Source organism: Chionomys nivalis, chromosome 25, assembly GCF_950005125.1.
Source record: "Chionomys nivalis chromosome 25, mChiNiv1.1, whole genome shotgun sequence".
NCBI lineage: Eukaryota > Metazoa > Chordata > Mammalia > Rodentia > Cricetidae > Chionomys > Chionomys nivalis.
In genome coordinates, this window is record NC_080110.1 from 36,438,677 (window position 1) to 36,460,096 (window position 21,420).

General features: G+C 44.3%; 1 protein-coding gene across 1 annotated transcript in view; it reads left to right on the top strand.

Moving 5' to 3' along the window:
• Hmga2 (high mobility group AT-hook 2) overlaps positions 1-19,837 on the top strand; it is a 117,446-nt gene extending 97,609 nt beyond the window's left edge. Inside the window, exons 4-5 of the mRNA XM_057758122.1 lie at positions 7,208-7,240; positions 19,695-19,837. Of these exons, the coding sequence (XP_057614105.1) occupies positions 7,208-7,240; positions 19,695-19,742 (81 nt within the window). The 3' untranslated portion in view covers positions 19,743-19,837. The remainder of the gene's footprint in view (positions 1-7,207; positions 7,241-19,694) is intronic.
• Positions 19,838-21,420: the final 1,583 nt, after the last annotated feature.

Consider the following 21,420-nt stretch of genomic DNA (forward strand, 5'->3'; position numbering starts at 1 on the left):
GGATATGCCTAAAATCATGATTCAGCTTTTAAAATTTAAAATTCAGTTTCTGTGACTAAATGTTATAGTTTCTAGGAAATACTTAGGGAGCCAAGTGAAACTCTAAAGCCATTTCAGAGCTGGGTGTGGTGGCGTGGTACACACCCGTTATGACAGTACTTAAAGTGAAGTCAGAGGATCAAGAATTCAAAACCAGCCTCAGCTAACACAACAAATTCAAGGCCAGTCTGGGCTATATATGACCATGTCCCCAAAACCTAAATAAATAAGTAAATAATTTAAAACTTCACATTTCAATGTAAAACCTGAAATAATGCTTTTAGATTCAATGAAAGTCAAATGTAGTAAAAATAACATTGTTATTTCCTCTCTAGAAAATGGGAATGGTGTGTGTGTGTGTGTGTGTGCGTGTGCGCGCGCGTGTGTGTAATAATATACGTATAATGCAAATTCCAATCCATCTTAACGTAACTGCTTTATGGATAATAACAATAGGCATCTTAAGTTGACTTTCAAGTATGTCACCAACAAGTTGGAATAGTGACAACAGATTTGTACATTAATTATTCCTCTCTTCAGATAGTATTTGATTTCACTTCCACTACCTTGTAGATGTCTTCTTTCATCGTGGGATACACATGAGTCTTTCCACCTGGTGAACTTGGATTGCTCAAGTTTCGACTTTGACTATAGCATCTGTTTCGACTGTGTTGAGGGCATACTGCTTCCGACATTTATACTCTGTCCTCTCGTAGTCCTAAGAATGAGCATAGCCACTCAAGAAGAACCTGTGGTCATGGAACCTGTAGGCACCTAGTTCTTCTTTCTGTTGTTCTGTGTAGCTGGGAAGCATGTTCTGCCATATGTAAGAATGTCTTATAGGAAAGAAATGAATTGAAAATACTTTGCACAGTCGTTAAAGCAAAAATACAATGTGAACTTTAAGAATAGAAAAGCTAGCCTGTTGTAATATGAGCGACGGGGCTGCGTCCCCTGCATCCGGCCGCCCGCATGGCTTATGCCCCAAAATAATTACACGGAAACTGTATTCTTTTGAACACTGCCTAGCCCATTAGTTCCAGCCTCTTATTGGCTAGCTCTTACATATTGATCCAACCCATTTCTAATATTCTGTGTAGCACCATGAGCTGGCTTACCAGGAAAGATCTTAACCTGCGTCTGTCTGGAGTGGGAGAATCATGGCGACTCACTGACTCGGCTTCTTTTTCCCAGCATTCTGTTCTGTTTACTTCACCTATTTGAAGGGTTGGCCTATCAAATGGGCCTAGGCAGTTTCTTTATTAATTAACCAATGAAAGCAACAAATTAATACAAGACCCACCTCCATCACTAGCCAGGTAGGGTGGTGGATAGAGCAGGCAGATCTCTGAGTTCAAGACCAGCCTTGTCTACATAGCAACTTCCAGACAGTGGGACCCTGTGTCCAATAAACAAACAAGCAAACAATTTTGCCACATTGCTGCTCAGATCTCAGGATCCCCAAAATATGCCCTTTCCTTTTTCATACACATTCATAGGATTCTGACATGAATGTCAGCAGCTGTTTATTTGCTGGAGTGCACGGCTTTGTGTTGAGGTTGGGTTAGCCCTGCATAAGCCAGCCTGGAGAGCAGCGCACTGAGGTCTGTGGTTAGAGAGGCCCCTCGAGGATACCTCCCATCAGTAGAACCTTCGGGATCTCAGTTTTACTTTACTGTTATGTTAATACAAACATTCCTTCCAAGTCTCTTGATGTTACTGGTCATGGTGATGTTTTGTTCTGAGAGGCGGTTTCCTGAATTGAATTTTAGGAGTGTAAAAAGAATCTAGGGTGCTGGCCCAGTGACTAAAGCGGTGGACGGATGAATGAGCCTGAGGTCCTGACTTTGGATCTGTGGCATTGGCAGAAAAAACCAGATGTGTCAGCTCGCAGCTCTAAATCCAGCGCTGGAAGGCAGAGGCAGGTGGATCCCTGGAACTGGCTGGCCAGCCAGCTTCCGTAAATAAGTGAGCTCCAGGTTTACTGAAAGCCTGATCTCAGAGAGTTAGGTGGAGGACTGGCAAGACAGCTTTGTGGGTAAGGGCTACTTGGTACCAAGATGGACAGTCTGAGTTCCGTGGAACCCGCACGGCAGAAGGCAGCTGATTCCCACAAGTTGTCCTCTGACCCCACATACATGTGGTGGCACCTGTACATGTGTGCATGAACAGAGACATGAGAAAAATAATGAAGGCAGAGGACAACTGAGGAAGACACTAGACATTGGCATCTAGACCCCACGTATTCCCACCTGCGCATGTGCACACATGGGTGAACATAAACATCACAGGTACGCATACAAGGCGTTCAGAGAAGGCGTTCACACACGCTTGGTGAAAGGTGGCACAGTCTCTCGTGGTGAATTCTAGTTCTCCATGCGTGGGAAAGCTGCACACCAGGCCTCCACTCTATAAGCCCACTGTGTGCACACACTTCGCCAGCCACGGAAGCGTTGGGATTGTCTTAAGTGAAGGACTTGGAAGAGGCTGCTGTGTCTCTTCAAGGGAACAATCGTTATGGAATCCACACCTTTAAAACGTTTCACAGAGATCTCCCACTGTATTAGAAAGAGAAGACCAAGCGAGTTGAGGCACCCCGGCCTCAGAGGCCCCTATGGACTATTGTCATCTGTATAAGAAGAGCTGACTGACATAGAAGGGCTTGATCTAGTAGTGACCGCCCTGGGTGAGTGAGGAGACACTCCTGAGAGACAAACAGAGCAAAGTGAACCTCTTTTTCCACCTCGTCCCGGACTGCTTCTAGACTGAATTGCTCCGTTTCGTGGAAGTGAAAGGACTCCTCATGAGTTAAAAGAACTGATAGACTCAGGAATAAACTAGAGAGACTCACGTCCCTATGCCTCAGTATCCTGGTGAGAAAATGAAAACAATAAGGCACACGCCTTCCCAGGCACGAGGGGGCAAGCGTGCAAAGTATAAAAGGTTTTCATCTTTCTGTAGGATACACATGTGTAAAAGAGTACGCATTTTTTAAAGATTTATGAAAACATGTTAGCCATGCTGGAGATTAATAAGCAGAGTGATCAGCAGTCTTTATGAAGACGCAGGCAGTGGCCAAATGTATTTGCTGCCAAGAACCGTAAGAACCCTGCTTCCCTGTCTCAACACTTAGTTCTGAGCTGAGAGATGCCGCGAGCAAGATAAGAGGCCTGCAGTTTGTTGTCCCGAAAGCTTTCCAGCTGGCAGCCTACTTCCTTTCTGTTTTTATGAATGGCGGTAGTATTGTGATTTGGTCTGCGCTTTTTTTTTTTTAAAGACCAAAGCCATTCATAAAAATAAAAACAACAAAACAACAACAACAGCAAAAACTTTCTGGGCACAGTCTGGAGCCATCGGGTGCCAGAGGCTGGGAAAACATCCCAGCAGCCTTAACCGCAACCAGCACTGAAAGCGTTCAAGGGTCTGTTTGTTTGGTGGCCTGAGAAGTATGGAGGGCTGTGTCTAAGTGTGGCTGGGAGAAGTTCTGTGACATGAACTAGGCCGGCAGCCAAGGCTGGCAGAGGTTCAGACATTGTCTTTCCCCTCGCTGGAGTGTCAGGACCTAATTCATGGAAAATTGGGTGAGCTGGCAGCTCTTTCGGAGAGTTTCATTGAGACGCAGTGTGCAGCACTCGCGTGAATGGAGCTCCTCAGCCAAGAAAAGAGGGGGCTGGCGAGGAGCAGGAGCCAGGCGGCCTGCGAGAATGTGTGTGGGTTTAAACGGTTTGGGAGTTAAAGTGCACAGGTGTAAGCGGCAGGAGACATGAGGAAAAAGAAAGGTGATTTCTCCTTAGAAGTGACCTTTTGGAAATGAATACTCCCTCAGTGCACACTTTCGGATGCTAAGAGGCATGAAGTCCTGTGCTTCCTGGGCTCAAGTCTGCCTGGCGAAAAGAAAAAAAAAAACAACCAAACAAAGCCGTCATCTCAAAATCTACGCTTGGGTGATGTCATCTCTCCTTCCGTTCAAAGTCATGGGTTCGACCTTTCCTTTTTTTGTTCCTCAGTAAGTAACAAGATCTTTTTCCTCCCTTTTTAAGTCTTTAAATTTTTTTAAAATCATCCATCTTTTAAAAAATGCTGTGTAACTAAAAGATAAAAAGAAAAAAGACAAAAAGATACTGTGCAAACTTTATATAATATTTTCAAAATACGAGGAAACATCAGTCCTTTACAGACATGTTGACTGAGGTTTCTGTCCCGTCCTGTCTATTCTGTTAGACACAAGCTTGGTACCTTTTTCGGCGAGGCAGTCACATCTTGCTTGCTCTGTGTCTGGCTTCCTCTGTGTGTTTCTTTGGGGCTAAAGGGCTGCAGATTGAAACTTTTCTTTTCCCAGAATTCTTGTTGCCCCGCCTATATTTCCTGCCTGGCGACTGGCCAATCAGCGTTTATTTAAAATACAAGTGATAGGGTAAAAGACCATTGTCCCACAACACAGACATTCTGTACTCTGGATATAGGGAGTTGAATTCAATTCTTATGTTTCTGAAGGCGTGGAGCAATTTCATTTCTTTCACTTGCGTCTTTGAATCAGGGTGGCTCAGTTATATTTGCAAACTTCAGGAATTGTGTAAATGGAATTAATAGGGTTTATAATAAGACATAAATATATTCTCAGGAAAGTGATCTATCAAAGGACTGGGGCTTCAAATATACCTTTTGCACCACTGAAGAAACTTTGATGGAAGATTAATTTGGGCTGCAGGAATATCTCACTCCGAAGTTTCACTCAGAGAAGAGAGGAGTACTGGTCTACCAGGACAATGAAATGCATAGGTGTGGGTATGAAAATGAATCTCCATAAGACACCATCCCAAAAGTGAATAGATTGAGCTGGGCTGCTGGCATGTGACTTTTAATCATAGTACTCGGGAGGCAGAGGCAGGCAGATTTCTGAGTTTTATGATAGCCTGGTCTACAAAGCGAGTTCCAGGAAAGCCAAGGCAACACCAAGAAACCCTGTCTGGAACAAATGAACAATCCATGAAACAGAAAAAAAAAATGTTCACAGAGTGTAGATCTGATAAGGATTCTATCCAGAGCACCAAAGAACCCTTGGGTCTTATCTTAGTTGGGTTTCTATGGCTGTGATGAGACACCATGGCCAAAAGCAAATTGGGAAGGAAACGGTTTATTTGGCTTACCACTTCCACATCCATAGTCCATCACTGAAGGATGTCAGGACAGGAACTCAAACAAGGCAAGAACCTGTATTCAGGAGCTTTCTTACAGAATCAAAAGCCACAAGCCGGGGGCTGGAGAGATGGCTCAGCGGTTAAGAGCACTGTCTGCTCTTCCAGAAGTCCTGAGTTCAATTCCCAGCAACCACATGGTGGCTCACAGCCATCTATAATAAGATCTGGTGCCCTCTTCTGGCCTGCAGGCACACATGGAAGGAATGTTGTATACATAATAAATAAATAAATCTTTTAAAAAAAAAAAAAGCCACAAGCCCAGGGATGGCCCCACCCACAATGGGCTGGGCTTCCCCTCGTCAATCACTAATTAAGAAAATGCCTTACAGGCCTGTTCTTAGGGAGGCCTTTTTTTTAAAGTTAGGTTTCTTTCCTCTCAGATGACTGTATCCTGTGTCAAGTTGACATGCTGACATAAAACTAGCCAGCACAGGTCTCAATGCTGAAAGAAAAATGAATAACAGGTTTTTTTTTATGAGCAGAGCATTTAAAGACACATTTCTTTACAAAAGCTAAATGGATGGCTAGTAGGCTCATAAAAATTGTTTCGTGTAATTAGTGAATAGAGAATTTAAATGAGAGCAATGGTATTTAACTTTCCACCCAGTTGGAAGTCTAGAATAAAAGTGACAGACAGTAACCAGTACTAGCGCGTATGTGGAGAAATCGGTACTCTCCTCCATCACTGGTGGGCCTGACATACTTTACATTTAATGTTTACACCATTGTGGAACCGCTTTGGAAACCCATCTAGAAGCTGCTCAACTGGGGGAGGGGCAACAATACCACTTCCCACGTTGTCCATAATAAATAAAACATACCCACACTGGAGTGTGTTTATGAGTGCTCATAGGAGCTGCTCATAATAGCCAAGAGGTGGAAATAGCCCAGATAGACACCAACTAATGCACATCCGAGAGGTAAAATGTGGTATACATTTGCCAAACAAAGCGATTAACTGTTGATACTATAGTAGTCATTTTCTCAGTTCTGTTACAAAGAGGCCTGACAAAGGTGATTTAAGACAGAAGGGCAGAGTTGGGCTTACAGTTCAAAGTCACACAGTTCACAGTGGTGGGAAGCAACGGTGGCAGGATCCTGAGGCAACCGATCACATTCCTTTCTCTCTTCGGAAGCACAGAGAGATGAGTGCATTTGCTTAACTTCCTTCCTCATTTTTACTCCCTCTGGGACCTAGACCCACTCTGAAAGGGATGGGGCTGTCCCTTTCAGAGTGAGTCCTCTCTCTTCAGTTAAACCTTCTTGGAAACTTTTTCACAGACACACCTGGGGTGTATTTCCATGGTTATTGTCAATGCAATTAAGATTAGTCATCTCAGATATTACCGTATGCATTACCGTCCTCACCAACAAGAAAGGGCAGACGTACAAGGGATGTTGCGTGATTCTTCCACTATGAAATGTCTGGAACAAACCAATTCATATAACAGCGGGTGGATTGATAGCAAATTCAGCTTAGAAGGTTGACTAGCGAAGTGGACAGTAACAAGCAGTTGCCACAATTAGATACAAAGTTTCTTTTATGGAAAATGAAAATGTTCTGAAGTTAGGCTGTGGTGTTGACCTGTTGAGTATAGTAAAGATTCCTCCGAGCTGACCTCTTGAAATGGGCAATTGTGTGGTTTATACATTTTGTCTTGGAAAAGATTTTTTTTAAATGTTAGGCTACTGGGGCTTTCCACTCTTCAAGTTTTATGACATGCAGACTGAAACTGAGTTACTCTTACAGCGAATCTATTCCAGTGTGGGTACTAGAGAGCCTGTGGCATCTTCCTTCACAGTGGAGATTGGGAATAAACACTCTTTAACTTAGATCAACCTTTCAGATGTTGAATTCTCTCCTTTGCTTTGCAGATCCAAACCCACATTTAAGGCGTGAATACTCAACTTTTTCCCCCTGTACATTTCCTTTTAAAATATAACATTTCTCTTGTTTGTTTCTTCCTTAGCCACAGCAAGTGGTCCAGAAGAAGCCTGCTCAGGTAAGACATGATCTTTTATGATTTTTCTCCCAAAAGAACACAAGTAAAATACATACCCAAAAAAGTCTTCCAACCCTTAAGTGAGCATTTTCTTGTTTTGCTTGTGCATAGAAATACTCTTGACCATTTGCTTTATCCTTCCAAGTCAGGAATGTATATATAGTCTGAAAACCACAAACAGGGCCGGTGAGATGATTCAGCTGGGGCAGGCACTGCTGCCAAACCTGACAGTCCAAGTTTGCGCCCCAGAGTCCACAGGGTGGAGGACAAAGCCAGTGCTTGCAATTTGTACTCTTACCTCCACTCACATGTCATGGTCCCATCTGTGTGTGTTCGTGTGTGTGTGTGTGTGTGTGTGTGTGTGTGTGAGTGAAAACGGAAGCAACAAACCATCAAGACCTTCGGTGTGAAAAAAGGCACAGTACCATACAAAATAAAACTATGTTGGGGCTGTAAATAAGAATTTAATCTTGTTATTATTTGTTTTTGTTTGTTGATTTGTTTTTGATTTTTGTTTGTTTGTTTGGAGACAAGTTCTTTACATAATCCTGGTTGGCCTGGAACTCACTATGTTGACCAGGCTGGCCTCAAACTCACCAGTCTTTTCCTCCCAGGTATTAGGATTAAAGGTGTGCACCTCTATGCCTGGCTTGTTTTACCAATTCTTTTTTTTTAAAGATTTATTTGTTTATTAGGTATGCTGAGATTTATTATATATAATGAGATCTTGCCAGAAGAGGACGCCAGATCTCATTATGGAAGGTTGTGAGCCACCATGTGGTTGCTGGGAATTGAACTCAGGACCTTTGAAGGAGCACTGGTTAGTGATCTTAACCTCTGAATCACCTGCTCAGCCCATTTTCCCAATTCTTACATTTTGTCTCTTCATCCAGACTGTCCACAGTCTTTTGACTTGACATAGGACTTACAAGTTGTAGATTACTCTTAATGTATGGCTAAAAACAGTTGATCATTGAACTGTTCTGTATTATTTGATATCCTAAAACACCTCCAGTGAGGCTGATCAACTGGAAATCATGCTAATGTTTCATGTTAATGAACTCTCAGGCCTTGCTTAGGAATCATAACTCAGCAATATTAAATTAAAGTTACTGCCTTTAGCCGGGCGGTGGTGGCGCACGCCTTTAATCCCAGCACTCGGGAGGCAGAGGCAGGCGGATGTCTGTGAGTTCGAGGCCAGCCTGGTCTACAAGAGCTAGTTACAGGGCAGGAACCAAAAACTACGGAGAAACCCTGTCTCGAAAAATTAAAAAAAAAAAAAAAAAAAAAAAGTTACTGCCTTTAGTCATAGCCTGGAATTCTTATCCAAGCTACCATGTATGCAGAGAAACATGAAATTTGTACTTGTTGAAGAAATACATCTTGAAGAAAATATAACTGACAAATTAATCACAATTTCCAAGGCTGTAAACTAAGCAAGTATAATATCCTCGGGAGGGACATAACTCAGGCAGAGGGTGGAGGCTTGGCTGGCATTCGTGGGGACCTATGTTCAATTCTCAGCACCAAAAACAAAGCAAAAGAGGTCCTGCTGTTCTCTTCCCGTTTGGACTTGAACAGATACTCGGGACATGCAGGTAGGACCTAGTCAAGTCAGTCAGCAAGTCGTGAAGCTCTTCAGAAACCTCTTTCACAGAATTGAAAATACCCACAAAAAAGATGGCTTTCGGGCTGGAGAGATGGCTCAGTGGTTAAGCATTGCCTGCTCTTCCAAAGATCCTGAGTTCAATTCCCGGCAACTACATGGTGGCTCACAACCATCTGTAATGAGGGCTGGTGCCCTCTTCTGGCCTGCAGACATACACACAGACAGAATATTGTATACATAATAAATAAATAAATAAATATTTAAAAAAAAAAAAAGGTGGCTTTCCTAGAGAGCTTTCTCTTACAAAGATGTTGCTTTGCTTAGGAAAACACCATGCAGGCAATGTCCGCATGTGTCTGCTTCTCTAAAAAACACCGCTTGGGATAAAACTAAGGTTTTTGCCGGGCAGTGGTGACGAATGCCTTTGATTCCAGCATTCAGGAAGCAGAGGCATGCAGACCCAGGCCAGCCTGGTCTACAGAATGAGTTCCAGAAGAGCCAGGACTACATAGAAAAACAAACAAACAAAAATTCTAAAGTTTTCAGATGCATATAAGGATATGGGGGAAGTGAATTAAAATGATTGTATGTATTACAAGTCTGGTAAATGCAAAACCATGCTAGAACACAATACATTCACTTTGTTGTTCCTTAACCTGAAAGCCCAGCATGGCACAGGCAAGTGCTAAAAATAGTCAGTGTCCTTAAGCAATATTTACCTAAACAAAATGTAAATAACACTCAATGTGCTCTGCTAACCCCTTGTCCTTCATCAGGAAGGAAATCAAGAGAAAGAGAACGAACAGGTGCTGTGTGTCTGAGTCAGAGGAAGCCCCAGGGCTCGACATTGCGTCATGGTCTGCAGATCAATAACCTCACACGTTTGACAGCATTGACGCCTGCTCTGCTCTTGGTGCCGCAGGGAAGGCACACGGAACCAAAAGCGATGCAGTAGGAAAGTGCATGATGCAGAGTTTCCTATTGCAGCTGTGCTTAGAGAAGATTCATACAGGTGTGCAAAGCACCTGTACTCGGAGCCAGATGTGAGCGTCTCTTTCAAATCCTGCGCTCACCTCATGTCCGCTGTGTGAGTCTTTACACCATGGGAATCAATACAAGAGTCCTATTCTGACTTTTGTTTCCCTAGAGAGCCAGTTGCTAAACACCCACCTACAACCACCAGCCCCTGCTCGCCTGATTTGAAGACTTTTGCCTAAGTACTTTTTTTTCCTTTTCTTTCCTTTTCTTTTCCGAGACAGGGTTTCTCTGTGTAACAACCCTAGCTGTTCTGGAACTTGCTCTTTAGACCAGGCTGGCCTTGAACTCACAGAGATCCACCTGCCTCTGCCTCCCGAGTGCTGGGGATAAAGGCGTGCGCCACCACCGCCCAGCTGCCTAAGTACTTTCTATGAATTCTCTGTATGAGCCTAATGGGCAGCCAAGAATGAACATACTCAGTGAAAAAGGAGGAAACAAAAAACGGCAAGATGTTTGAACATTTGTTTAATGCGCAAATGGCCACAAAAATGTCAGTGTTTATGTGATCTGTAGGAGACACAGATGAATGAGGAGGAAGCCAGGGGTTAGTAAGGAAATGGTTCCCTAAGAGCTGAACTTCATGGCTTCCTACGATTTTGCTAGTAACACTCTAGTTACAGAGGGGAAGGTGGAGATAACAGGAGCTGTCGTAGGTGACATACATGTACAATAGTAACAAGGCACAAACACATGCATCACAGGTAGAAATCATTAATGTGACTGCAGTTGATTGTAAATTGAGCTTTAAAACACTAAGGATAATAAAGTGAAATCACACAGACCACACACACACACACACACACACACACGGAGTCAGGAATCTGAAAGAAGCCACAAGAGAAGCCATGGCCATCACCGATCTGTCTGGCTGTTTTACAGACCTTGTTCCAAATTTTCCCTTTAAAGGAAAGGAGCTGAGACAGAATTAGGAGGGAAGGGAGCACAGCTCACGGGACCGCCTAATTTATATTGTCTCGCGGCACAGTGATGAATTATGTAAACACGGGCACTGCATGGAAGTTCTCGGAGGATAATGTAAATTTTACAGAGCAGCTGAAGACTCCCTTCCATCTGGTTCTTCCCAGATACCCTCCCAGAGAGAGGCCTTGTCCCCACGGAAGTCTCTGTTGACTCAGGCTCGGCCTCTCCTCATCACTGAGAGGGGTGGCATTTAGGTCCTGCCTTGCGGCACTGACAGCAAAATTAAGTGTCCTGCATATGACTAGAATGCTTCCTTCTGGCCATCCCTGAACTCCATCCCTAAACTGGGTCCTGTGTATCCATCAGGGAAAAGCAGCCCAAGAAGAGGTTCCCTACTTCTCAGAAAAGTATGAGAAGATCATAGTATTGGGGGAGAATATGTTCTAGTTTAGTTTTGGCTGGTAGGTGTTCCATATCTCAAGATTTACGTTTTCAAAATCTTTAAGTTTTTATTCATTCAAAATGGTCCCCCTTTCACCTAACGTTTCAACTGCATGTTTTTAAAGTGATTTTTAAATTGACGGAGAATGTATAGCAATTGCTAAGTCCTATCCTAAGATGAAAGTTGTCAGAATCACCTTCATTATATGTCCGTCACGTGGATACAGAGTCACGAGAGGCCTTGTGGTAAAGAATGCTTACAACTTCCCGGGATAAAAAGCAACAAAAGGTCACTCTGAGGGGGCAAATTCCGCATGATGCTGTCTCAGAATATATGTGTGTGTTTATAAGCATGTGTGTTTATAAAAGTTTGAGGCAAGCTCTGCTGTGGAGGGGCTGAGTTGGGAAAATGCACCAGGTGCCATGAATTGCAAACCAAAAGTCTGTTGCGCAGTTCTTTGGGCAGGAACTCATCCCCTCGACTCTGCAGCGCTCACACCAACTCTCCTTAAGTTCCCAGACTACTAAATTACTAGAAATTTTACTTTGTATTTTAAAGTAATAAAGTAAACAATAGATAGAGAGAAACTAACTAATTAGAAATGGCTAGAAATTAGCGAATTTGTCAGCAAAAAAATTCCTCAACCATATACATTCGAAAGTTAGTTCCAGAACGAAGGGGCTCTTCAGAGTTAGTACTATTTCATGAGGGAACTTTTCCCCTCCAGTTTTTGTCTTTAACCCTACCTTCTGGGAGTTTCCACTGGCTCCTCTGTCTTATTGTTCCCATTTTAACACGCTGAATGGAGATTAGAAGTGGCCCCTTCTATGTAATTCAGACATTTTGCTCATCGAAGGGAAAACAAGCTTTTTGTTGAGGTTCATTTCTCACAGCATTCAGGAGACAGTGTTCGTTTGTAAGCTCTCCATGAGTTAGCAAAACGGGAAAAAGCCTTCTCTTTTCAATTTCCTATCAGGAGACTTGGGAAAGAATGGGAACAAAGCCTTCCACTCCACCATAGATTTCTTACCTGTAAGCACCTTCTATGTGAGGTATGCAGCTGAGAGCTCCAAAAATGGAGTCTCCAAAAACCTCCATTTTCACGTGGTCCCCTCCCCCTTCCAAAATGTTGAATGTTTTTACAGAAACTTCAAGGGCAGTTTTAAGGATGTTTATATTGCAGACAACCTAAACATTGTTTGGAGCAAAATGAGAGATTTCATTTGGGGGGACAAGCAAGTTGATGGATTACAGCCAGCACATTCTTCTCAAAGAAGGCATTTTTACTGGGCGCTTCTAGTCGAGACACACAAAGAAGGAAGGAGGACGGAGGGAGAGAAGAGAGCCTTCTCACTCCGACGCTCACCTTTTACGCGGTACCTTAGCCAAAACGCAGTAAAAGGTTCCTCATAAATCAGACTTACCGCCACCAGTCGGCTCACTCGGGAGCCTGTGATTTACCCACCTAAGCCATAAAGGGGACTGATTGATTTGTTTCCCTGCTTACATTCCTTCAAGCTGGTAAAACATTTTGTGAGCCAATAAATGCTTGGTACCAAGTGGCAAACACGAAGGTTTCCATCAAAGACTTCCTTGAGTGCCGATGTTTTGTTGTAGAGGAAATACTTTCTGACTTCACCTCTGACCCCTGGCATGGCAGAGGTCAAGGGAAAAAGAGAGAGCCAAGTTGAAGTGTGGTGTTTAGTCAGCTCAAGGGCACAGCAGCCCCGGGAGGCAGAGGGCAGAGGAGGCTCAGAGAAGCCATCCTGATCATTAACCCTAAACAGAGGCAGTAATGAGCTTAGCTGACTGCCCCAGTACAGCGGCATAGGCAGGTTAAGGTCAGCTGCTTCTCGTCTGGGATTGGCTACAGCCGTGAGGTAGCCTCTGACAGATGCCAAAGGACGCCACTCAATGGGGACAATTTCTAAAGCTCCACAAAGACAAATTCAGTGTTTCTGGACTGGACACATTTGCTGGAATTCTGTTGCTGTTATTGTTGTGGGCTTATTTTTTTCTAAGCTCGACTCCTTAGCCATGTGACTCAGCCTACCCAGGGAAGAGCAATGCTGTCCGCTCCTCCGTTCGCATCACAGATGGCCATTCCTTTGCACTTTGATGTAAGCTGGATCAAATCCAAATATTTATCACGTATCTAAATTATCTTCCACACTTGCCAGCACACACTAAATATAGAATAAATAGAAGTGAGCCTTCCAGCCTGGTCTTTCTGAGCAAGTCGTCCGTGGCAGACTAGACTGGGCTATAGGCAGGACAGGGCTGCTGAATCCTCAAAAGTTTGCTGAATGAGAATTACCTGTTAATCTATTATGATTATTGATATTTTTAGTATTATTCAAAAGCCAAAGCTCAGAGGAGGACCAAAGACAGAGGTCAGTGGTTAAATTGCTTGCCATACAAATGTCAGGACCAGACCTCAGATCCCTAGAACTCATGCAAATACCCAGTGGGCATTGCAGTATGCTGGAAATCCCAGCCTCAGAGAGGAGCTGAAGAGCAGCTGAGCGGACAGCCGCCTTGACAAGACAACACCCTCGAGCCTCAAATGCATGTGCATACTTGTGCACTCTAGTGTGCACGCACACACAGATGCGTGCAAACATGCATGCATGAACACACAAAGTAATCTGAACATGTGCCCAAACAGGGGAGAGGGGCTGGAGAGATGGCACAGGCCTTAAAAGCACTGGCTGCTCTTCCAGAGGTCCTGAGTTCAATTCCCAGCAACCACATGGTGGCTCACAACCATCTGCAATAGGATCTGATGCCTTCTTTGCGCAGGAAGGTAGACATGCAGAGCACACAGGCATAAAATATAATTAGATTTTTAAAAAAATCTAAAAAAATGGAAAGAGAAAAAGCTCAGGATAATGAAAAATATTGGTGCAATTGTCAATATTCTGTTGCTTAGCAATAAATACAGCGCCAATCAAAGTTTTATGCAAAGAAATGGAAGGAAAGGGAAAGGGTTTCTTCTGGCTTGTGCCACCAATAAACAAGTCTGTACTCAACCATCAAGCGGACTTCACCCAAACAGTATTTTAAAATTACTTTGTATCAAAATGAGAACCTGGGCAATGTGGGAGGTTTTTCCTGGATGCTTTCCTTCAGACGTGAACCCTTTTGCCAGGTCTTCGGTTATTTTCATACACAAGGCGCCTGTCCTAACAATGGGAAAACTCACAGAGTCCGTGGTCCTCAGAAACTATGGCTTCTGAAATCTGCGAGTAGTTTGTATATGAAATGATTTCTCTGTGTGAAAAACGTGAGTTCCCGTCTCAGGATTTTTTCTTTTGAACTAGTCCTTGATCCCAGGGCAGAGAAACTCTTGGCATCGCAGGGACCAGTGCTACCTCTGTTGCAAGACTTTTCCATGCAGAACAAGACAAATGGTGCATTTTACGTATCATAGAGCAGGCCTGTAATTCCATGAGAATGAAGTGGGCCTGCCTGGGCTACCGACCCAGTCTGGACAACTTAGCAAGGCCTTGTCTCAAAACAAGAAATAAAAGGGGAACCAGGAAGGCAGGGATGCACCCTAGATTGTGTGCCTGGCCACAAAGACGTGCTTTGTGAGAACCTATGATGCCTTCTCTTTTCTCAATGGAGAATTATTTAACAGCAGTCTTTTTTTTTTCTTTCCCCACAAAACTCTGTTATTCAATCACAGGTTGGAAGCAAACAGAGACTAGGTGACTAGGTTAATAATCAACATTCTGCACGCCCATCCAATAGGATGTTTACTCACGTGCCTGGCACCCTTTTGTCACAGAACCATACAGTGCAATGGGATAGGTATTGGCCTCTCTGGTCTCCCACAATGAAAATGAGATGTTGATTACCCAACCACCTAGTGCCGTGATTGGTGTCTGTGGTCAGGGACCGCTAAGATTAGCCTTCTTTATATGAAACATCCTAGTAAGACTCAAAAACAGCTTCATTGGGTGGAAGGTGGCATGCAACGAGGTGGACCTAATAGTTATGTATTATTAAATACATGTAGCACTAAGAAAGATTGGTGTCTTGCTCTAAATAGCCCAGTTTTGTAAATCTTGTTTTGAAAGACATATTCTCCTCCCAGCATGCCCAGCATTTCACTTAACAGGTTACATAGTTGATATGTGTTCCACTTCCCCCGGCTTTTCAAAATCCTTGACTTTATAGTCTTGTGGGTCCTTCAGATAAAACTGGCAAGACTGCTGCCTGCTCTTTGAGGCCAAGGAGGAGAATCCTCTACTTCTCTCCTGAGAAGCCTGGCCTCGAATATTTATGTGTCTGCAAATGTCATTTCACTGTGGTGGCCCTTCAGCCCTTTGTGGGCTGGCTGGGGGCAGGGCATAAATGGTCTGCAGCACCGTGCGCAGAAACACAGGCAGAATTCTTTGCAATCAAGAAAAAGCATACAGAGGTTTATTAGCACCAGTGTGAACTTGTGTGATTTTTGCCCTCCTTACCACAAATATCATAAAAGCAACATGACGTCATCTGCCACCAAGTTTGCAAGAAGGTCTCCTCCACTACAGACCTGCTACTTACTGCTCCCTCAGAACTTAAGTTTTGTTTTTGTTTTTCGAGACAGGGTTTCCCTGTGGCTTTGGAGCCTGTCCTGGAACTAGCTCTCGTAAACCAGGCTGGCCTCAAACTCACAGAGATCTGCCTGCCTCTGCCTCCAGAGTGCTGGGATTAAAGGTGTGCACCACCACCACGTGGCCCAAGCTCTATTTTTAACTAAGCTCCTTGTAGTTCGCATCCTTGCCTATACCAAGCCATCCTCGCACTAACCACCAATAATTAACTTTGGGTGCCATGCTGTCCCCCCTCCTTTTTTTAAAATCCCTTAACGTATGCCCAAGGGTATGAACGTGTTGTGGAACCAACTTCTAAGGACCATATGCAAACTGTATCATAGGGATTGCATTTGCAAGCTTTCAGAGCAATGACAGAGTTCCACAAGAATGAAAGAAAAATCAAGGCAAAAATGGGTGCAATTTTTTGATATGTATAACAAAAGATAGTTATGTATATTATATATATAAACTCCACCCCCCCTCCCATCAGTTTCTGATATGTATAGCAAAAGATAGTTATGTATATTATATATATAAACTCCACCCCCCCTCCCATCAGTTTCTGATATGTATAGCAAAAGATAGTTATGTATATTATATATATAAACTCCACCCACTCCCTCCCATCAGTTTTCTGCTGGAAACACTCACATATTTAAGCCAGCTTGGTGTATCCTTGGTTGTCTTCCTCAAGTAGCTGTGTGAAAAACAGAATGTGTTCAGGATTCAAGGGCTTTAATGAGAACTGCCCATAAACACGTCACTGTGCAACTCTACATCCCCGAGGACCATCCTAAACAGGGATCCTTCTTTGACCAGAGTGCCACTGTTTGACTGTCTCACCCCACCAACCAGCCCCTAATAGGATGTGTGCTATTCTTAGACACAGCATTTTAATCTGTTTAGTACTTCAAGGCTGCCATGGGGAGTTACAGTACTTAAAATCCCTTGGGCCATATGTTGCGAGTGTGAAGCCATCCTTAAGGTACACATCTTGGGATACAAGCTGTGGTCCACAGCCCACGGCCACATCTCCTAAGCCTGAGGATTGATGGGAATTTCTCTGTGGTGGTGATAGTCTTCCTTTTGGGGACATCAGAGACGGCTGCTTATCTCAGAATGTCCCTTGTTCTGATCTTTGCAAGGCACAGGACCCGTGGGTGAAGCTTAGCAAGAGCAGGACGAAGGTCGCTTTTCCAAGCGTATCTCTCAGCAGGAGGGAAGCCACACACAGACCAGCAGAGAGAGGAGAACAGAAGCCGGTGGAGTTGGGAAGGGCCACCCTCTGCCAGTGTCACCCCCTTGATGCCTTGGCCTTGTTTTGGAGGGAGGCCAGCAGAGGCTGTGCCAAGAAAGAAGCTCTCTGCCGAGCCTTTGAGAAGCCCACCGTGCTGAACACATGACAGCCACATTGCCACCCCACAGTTAACGGGGTGAGACTTCCCACCCTGACCTCCTCGTTAAATTCCCAGTCTTAATTGATAGTTACCAGTAAAAGAATTTCAAGGTCAGAGGAAAGATATATAAACAAAACTGCTCCCAGTGTTACGTTAAGAAGGGTTAAGGAAAAGAAACAAGGGCCGTCGTTGTGTCTAAGGGATTTCACTATCAGGATTTTCAGGCGCTCATATCAAACAAGGCTCCTGGGAATGTTCGATGTTCATGTAGTGCAAGGTCTCGATGAGTTCGTGGCCTGAGAAATGCTGTTTTCATCCCAGTCATCAAGCTTATAGAAATAGAATAACCGTAGCTCAACACAGGGTGGGGGGTTTGCTCACTATGAAAGGGTGGAGTAAAAATGCTGTGGCCTCTTCCAAGGAAACAACCTAACGTGAGCCCACACCTCATGTTCTGAGAAGTGAGTCCTCTGGAGGGGACAAAGAGGGTGTCTGCCAAACAGTTTAGTGACTTTCTGGAATTTAAATATTAAGTGAAAAACCAGGGTCACGGGGCAGCTGATCCCCGGCTCGCCTCTCTCCCATCGGCCCGTGACTTTGATCATGCTACATCCTCCTTTCTAACCAGGACTCCGCAGACAATCTCGGGGTCGTGGCCTGTTGCCTTGTCAAGATGTGAAGCCCTCAGTTTGGCGGCCTGGGAGGAGAAGGGAGGTAGCTTCATGCGTTCCACATTTCCCACAAAACCAAAAGCAGACTAAACAAAGCCGGTGTGAACTCCCGTGACTCGATGCTGCCGTGATTCTAGTCTTTACGCTGCAGTCCTTTCGTTTGCATGCGTGTTACTCCCTGGATTTACAGATCTCTCAGCCTTTGGGGGCAAAGAGAAGGTTTGAACCTTTTCTTGACTTATAAGAAGTAGTGGGCTGTGGGGAAGAACAAAAAACAGGGTGGAAGCTCCATGGCCGTGTGTGTGTGTGTGTGTGTGTGTGTGTGTGTGTGTGTGCGCGCGCGCACGCGCATTCAAGGAAGGGCATGAGCAGACAGCCCAGCCGACTTCTCCCTACCCTTTGCTACTTGTGCGAAGAAGCCGCATCACACATGGTAACATTTAGGAAGCCCTTCACAGCTGAAGTGTTTCAGACACTAATGAATGGAAGTTTGGTGCTGTAGCAAAGACAGACTCTCAGGCATGTTTTACTGAGTGGTATTCTGTAGCGACCTGGTAGAGGAAGAGAAGTATAAATTGTGTCAGTTAGCCACCCAGACAAAATGAAGCCATGTGGAAAACCAAATCTATTAAAGTATGAAGGCTGGATAAGCTGTTGTAAGCTGGCCATTCTTACAGGGGCTCCATTGGCTGCCGGAATAGATGTTTACCTCTCTCCCAGATCTTTTTCACATGCTGCCTTTGGAGACAACTAGCGGCGTTTGATAAAAATCAACCCCCCTCTAATGACACTTTTTATCGGAACTGTTTATTGTCTCCGCTTTACCACCCATGTCCTGAAAGGTATTGCAGGTTTGTTAAGTAAGCAAAAGTTAAAAGGACTTTGTAGCTCACACCAGCTTGCAGAACCCCAACAAATTCCAGAGCCACATGGAATGAAAAAAAAAAAGAGAGAGGGGAGGGGGGGAGGAATTGAATTTATATGGAGGAGAGGCTCTGAAAAAAAACATACATATTAGGTTTTCCCTGCTTGGCTGGCCCACCATTAAATGTTTGCCTGATGTTGACGGATTTAGTATCGAGATTGAGCAGTAATGTCAAACTTTGCTCGTTGTCTCTAAATGGGCTTTAATAAATGTAAGAATTAGGAAATAGCTCTCAGAGGCAGTGCACTCGGAGTGCCTCTGCTCTTGCTCTCCCACCGATTCGGCAAGGCCCTACACCAACCAGCACAACTGTAGTTTTGACCCAAACCTGTCCCTACTTGCTTGCCTTGGAACCTGGGTATGTCACTTTTCTACACCCTGGGCTTTCCGGTCTGTGAAAGTGAATCTCGAAAACACCAAAACAGAACCAGCTCCTACTGCAGGTATCTGGTGGGTGGGCTCACTTCCCTCAACATTGTTCTTAAGACTAATTGTGCCAATTTTTAAAAACCAAAAACTGGCAAGCTGTTGGGGAAAAAAATAAATAAATCTCTTCTTTCTTGGTGAGTAAGGCTTCTAGGGGATCACACATTCTCCAGGGTGCAAACAATTGAATTTGCTGACCAGCAACCATGATGCCTTAAGTCAACAGTGACTAAAGGCAGTCCTGGGAAAAAAACAACCCCTTGATTCATCAAAGGCAAAGGCTTGCAGGTCAGGAGGGAGTGTCACAGCCGTCTCTAGCTGAGCAAACTCAGCCTTTGCCTGGCGTAGGCAGTCGGCTCTATGGTGGTGAAGGATGGCTCACAGGGTGAGTGTGGTCTGGAACAAGGCCTAACCCACCTGCCCTCTTGTGTTGCAGGAGGAAACTGAAGAGACATCCTCGCAAGAGTCTGCCGAGGAGGATTAGGGGACGCCTACAGTCGATTTCTACCTCAGCATCAGTTGGATCTTGCGAAGGGAGAAGACACTGCAGTGACCACTTACTCTCTACTGCCGCGGTCTTTCCACTTTCTGCGGGGCGGGGCGGGGCGGGGTGGGTGAGGGGTGGGGGTAGGGCGGGAAAAATCACATAACCTTGAGAAGGACTATATTAATCACTTTCTTTGTAACCCCTTCACAGTCCCAGGTTTAGTGAAAAACTGCTGTAAACACGGGGGACACAGTTTTAACAATGCAACTTGTAATGACTGTTTTCTCTTTCCTTAACCTACTAATAGTTTGTGGATCTGATAAGCAAGGGTGGGTGGCGGAGAAAAACTCTGTGTTGGGCTTAATCAGTCACTACATCCAAACCCTAACAGGTCACCCTAGTGACCAGAAGCATTCGTATAAGAAAAGCATTGTATGTGACTCTGTGCAGTCCCCCAAGATACCACCCTACCCCAACCCAATCATAGTGAATCTTCGCTTAGGACACCAAAGATAAGAACTAGATACTACCCTCTTTGTGTATAATCTTGTAGACACTTACTTGATGATTTTTTTTTTTTTTTACTTTTTAATTCTAAATAAGATAAAATGCTGGTGTATCTTTTCATTCAGCTAGCGAACCAGAGTAGGTTATGCTCATCTTTCAAAAAGGGAAGTAAACAAATAATAACTGTTGGCCCCTGTGGTTACAGGCTCACACACATCAACGGGAGTGACGCACCCACAAGCATTCTTTCCCTCTTAGGGAGACTACACAGCCAAAAGCCACTTAGCAGTAAGCGACACTTGTCAGTAAAGGACATGTGTCAGCCTCGAAGCCGCCTAGACAAGTTAAAGTTATCCTTTTTTGGAATTTAATGAGAAAGTACCATGCCTGATGAACTCACCCAAGTGATGCGGTGAGAGGAGCAAAAAGAAATTTCTTTTGCTATAGTTAAAGGACAATATTTTTTGAAAAGCAAAAAAAGCTCTCGCTCGCTCTCCACCTTTCCCTCCCTTGCCTCTCTGTCCTCTCTCTTTTCTCTCGTTCTTCCTTGTGTACAGTTTCCGTGAAAGACCGCAGTGCCATTACCTCAGACGAAGCCTGTGTGTTACTTCAAGTAATCCATTTGTGACACAGACGGCCGGCCGAGGCGCATTACCTCGGTTCGCTCTGTCGTCTCTGCATTCAAGCTGCACTTTTAGCCAGAGATGCAATGATCCCCAGTACTCACTACTACCTCTGAATGCTACAGTGAACGTGCAGTCCTGCACTTGTTACCCGCTGCTAGGCACGAGCCCTGCAAGACAGAAAAGCACTGACGGGGACAGGCAGTTCCATCACCCACGGTTCCCCGTCATTCTTGTCAAAGACACGCTCTTACTCTGTCTCAGCGTGGCTATGCATGTTTCTGTGATTTTTTTTTTAATTAAAATTTTGCAGATGCTTGTTGCAGCTTCCCTGCTAGATTGCTACATTAATTTGAAACACTTTTTACCCAAGTTGCTCCTAGTTCTTAAGAATAATTTTCCTCAGTGACACCTCATCGAATCACACACACACACACACGCACGCATGCACGTGCATGCACAGACAAGTACACACGCGATTTTTCTGTAGTGTTCAAATATCACTCTACCAGTCTGTACCTCAAACGAAATGTTAAAAGAAATGG